Source organism: Arachis ipaensis, chromosome B07 (assembly GCF_000816755.2).
Source record: "Arachis ipaensis cultivar K30076 chromosome B07, Araip1.1, whole genome shotgun sequence".
NCBI classification, from domain to species: domain Eukaryota; kingdom Viridiplantae; phylum Streptophyta; class Magnoliopsida; order Fabales; family Fabaceae; genus Arachis; species Arachis ipaensis.
In genome coordinates this window covers 15,735,018-15,739,050 of record NC_029791.2, presented here as the reverse complement: position 1 = coordinate 15,739,050, position 4,033 = coordinate 15,735,018, and the positions used below count along the sequence as shown (strand labels likewise).

Genomic DNA, 4,033 nt, shown 5'->3' with positions numbered 1-4,033 from the left:
AGCTATTTTGTTGGAGAAGACACCACAACTTTGCTAATGACAATTTATTTTTATTTTCAGTTGTGTTTACTGTTGAACTATTAAACTTCTTTAATTGTCGTATTTGAATTCTGTTGTCGTTATATTTCCTTAGATCAAGACTTTGTTGGCTATTGTGTATTTTGGTTTGTCGATTTCAATGTTATGACTTTGTTAGCTATTTTGTATGACTTTGCATAATAGTATGGTAGAATTTTTTTTGAATGAAAAAACCGAACAAACCGAACCAAACCAAACCGATTTTAATTGGTTTGGTTTGGTTCGGATGACCTTGGAAAAAAAACCGAACCAAACCGAACCGCAGCTTAATTAAACGATCGGATCGGATGGCTTTTCCTTCAAAAACCGAACCAAACCGCACCGCGAACACCCCTAGCCTTGACCAAGGCCTGACAGAATTCATGCCCAGATCCGACTTGTGCCTCTGCTGTCTGTCCCCGTACCACAAATAGCTGAGCTAGCCTCCCGTAGGTTGACTTAACCAACGATGTGACCGGTAGGTTGCGAGTTCCCTTCAGGACGGAGTTCACACATTCACTGATGTTTGTGGTCATGTGCCCGAACCGTCGACCACCATCCTGATGTTGGGTCCATTTGTCAAACTCCATCCGGTTGGCCCAGTCACACATTGCTGGATTCTCAGTCCGCATGATGTCAAACCAGTAGTAAAACTCAGCCTCAGTCTTTGCGTAGGCAGCATTCACCAACAGCCTCCTCGAGTCCTTACCTTTGAACATTAAGGCGAAATTCGCAGCCACATGCCTAATACAGTAGGCCCGGAACGCCCGAGGAGGCAGCCACCCAGTCTCAGGTGCCTCAAGCGCTGCCTTGATCCCATTATGCCTGTCAGAGATAACAAGGATACCCTCCTGAGGAGTCACATGCTCTCGGAGATTGGACAAGAAGAATGACCACGACTCTGCATTTTCCCCCTCCACAAGGGCAAATGCTATCGGGAGGATGTTCGAGTTTCCATCCTGAGCGATCGCCAACAGAAGCGTCCCTCCATACTTCCCATACAAATGGGTACCATCAATACTGACGAGGGGCTTGCAATGCCGGAATGCCTCGACACAGGGTGGAAATGTCCAGAATAGCCGGTGAAAGTACTCCGTGGACTCATCAACCCCACCACCAACTCGAACAGGAGACGTCTTCAGCACCGTGATTGTTCCCGGCATTGTCGCCTGGATCCCTAGGATCCAACGTGGCAACTCCGCGTAAGACTCTTCCCAATCTCCATATATTTGTGCCACTGCCTTCTGCTTAGCCATCCAAACCTTCCTGTAACTAGGCCTGAAACCGTAATCAGCTTCTGTCGCTTGTTGAAGTACCTTTACCGTAACCACAGCATCTGCCCTAACCATAGGAAGAATCCTCGCACAGATAACGTGGTAATCCAGCTGACGGTGATCACTTGAAATAGAAGTTGCGAGGCATGTGTGTGGCCCGTTGTACCTCCTAACCTCCCAAGTCCCTTTTCGTGCACGAAGCGCTACACGAATCAACCAAGTACAACCCTTGCCGAAATCCTTGCATTTTCCATGATACTTCAAATGATCTGATTCAATGACTCTGTACTCAACACCTCGCCGGATGCTATAATCTTTTACACTCAGCACAACTTCATCTTTACTCTGGAATGATTGGCCAATCTGAAATTCTGCAGAAGATCCCCCCACTCTGTTACCATTGTCTTCCTGTTGACCAAGGGCTTCCAAGTTTAGTGTCGAGAAGTGTGGAGGCTGCTGATGAGAACCGGAACTTGATGGCCGATGCTGCGGATGTGGATTGCCACCGGTGTCATCGTCGCTGTCACCATCAATATCAACAGGCTCCTGCTCAGACTCATCGTCACGCATTGCATTCTCTACTTGATCAGGTGCACCATAATCTTCAATATAAGGTACGAGGCCGCCACCGGTGCCCGCAACGTGGGAAGGCTCAACGACTACTGCATTCTCCAAAGGTATAGAACCAACAACCTCCGTTCGGTCTAAATCGACCGCAAACGAAGGTGATTGAACCGGCGGAAGAACCGGTCTGACCGCAGGCATCGAACTAGATGCACCAACCGCGGAAGCTGGGCAAGGAACTGGGGCGGATGCCCCGGAACTATCGACACCAACCTCCAGCTTTGCGAACAACTCATGGATTCTGATCTCCGGAAAACTCCTTACACAGTAGAACAGAACCCTTATATCTTCATCAGCTTTAACCGCAAATGTTTCATACTGAACACCGGTCGATACAACCGCCATGGGAATCTTGTAGAATAATTTCTTCACCCACTTGCTACCCAAAACGCCCAGCTTCTCCAAGATGCTGTTCTTCAGATCTGACAAAGTCATCAACGAACTAATAAAAATACTTAGTGGTTCTTTGTCGGTAAACTTCACACCGTGGCTTTTGCTTTTTTTTATTTTCCCAGAGCAATGCACTAGGGCAAGAAAACTCTCTTCCTCACTAGCCATTGTGACAATGATCTCTTATGGAGCTAGAATCACTCGCATATATATAGACTTCCAGTGATAGTAAACCGTGGTGACCCACAGGGGTTTATGTGTTTCGCCATCTCTTCATAAACCGTGGTGATCTATTTTAAATTAATTATATAAAAAATTAAAAATAAAATAATTTAAAAATAAATTAATAGTTTAGATAACTTACTTGAAATTTAACTTGAGAGGAGAGGAGAAAATCTTGAAAGAAGAGGGTGAAAATGAAAGGAGAGGAAGAGTGAAAATAGAGAGGATTCGTCGCGGATAGAAAGTAAAAAAAATAAGAAGATCACTTTGTATTTTTATATTCAACATAAAATTTACCGTGCCAATGGACAAACTCAATATATTTCATGATGATTTGCTGATGTAGTGGATGAATTTCATAAAAATAGACAAATTTGTCATTACAGTGCACAAATTTACTCCAGTTTTTAAAAAAAAATATTTTAAAAGATAAAAATAAATTATTTTTTAAATTTACTTCAGAAAAATTTCCTACAAAGTTGGGGAGAATTTTGGTTTAATTTTATTGGGGGGTTTTATCTCAATGATGGTTGCGAGATATTGATGCATGGATTATGTTTCTCTCTCACATTTGATAGATATTGTTGATTTTGAAAGCCTAATGAGCTTCTAGCTAGTAATATTTATAACTTTTATTTATTTAATTTTAATATTTTGATCTTAAAAAAAGAGATTGATATGAATTGAGTTAGTAGTTTGTGTAATGAACATACAAATTAAAATAATGTAGTGGTGGTAAATATAAATGTCTGAATAAAATATTTAAAAATAATTATTCAAAAATTAACTATCTTAAATGATATTACAGTAGCCAATGAGTTGTAACTCAAATGATATAGTCTTTTCATACTCAATTAAGAGGTTACGGGTTCAAATCTTCTATCTTTAGTAAAAAAAAATAACATCACAGCAAAATTAATATATGTCAACTTTTTAAGAATATTCACCCGTCCAATACTCACCACTATCCCTTTCATATGTTTTAATTTGGCATATGTGTAGATCTGTGATGTTCTTCGTATCTATTTTAAATAACACTGTAAAATATATCACATATATTTACCTCCTATATATTGCTCCACATTATATTATAAAAAGATATTCTCTAATCGTAGCTGAAGAATTTTTCTTACAATACATAAATATAATTTTTATTAATTATGTTTATACTTAAGAGATTCTATAAGTATATATGGAACTTTGATTATCATAACATAAAGCAACGTAAATAGATTAATTAAGTCATGATAAAACATGTTGTGGTTATCCGATCGATGATTCATGTATGAGTTAGATAAGTGAAAGTATGTGTATTTTATTTTTGATATGTTACTTAACTTGTCTGCAATTGTTTAAATATCCAAGAGGGCTTAATTATAATAATTATCTATCGAACTCAGAGACTCGGTAAACCTTTTCTCCCCCAAAACATGCCTTCTTTCTCTTGAAAGAATCTCAAATATATT

The 4,033-nt window shown here is 39.7% G+C and overlaps 1 protein-coding gene across 1 annotated transcript; it reads right to left on the bottom strand.

Annotated features, from left to right (window-relative positions):
- On the bottom strand, positions 378–2,390 carry LOC107606781. The gene has a single exon (XM_016308800.1). The coding sequence runs from the start codon at positions 2,388–2,390 to the stop codon at positions 378–380; it is 2,013 nt and encodes a 670-aa protein (XP_016164286.1).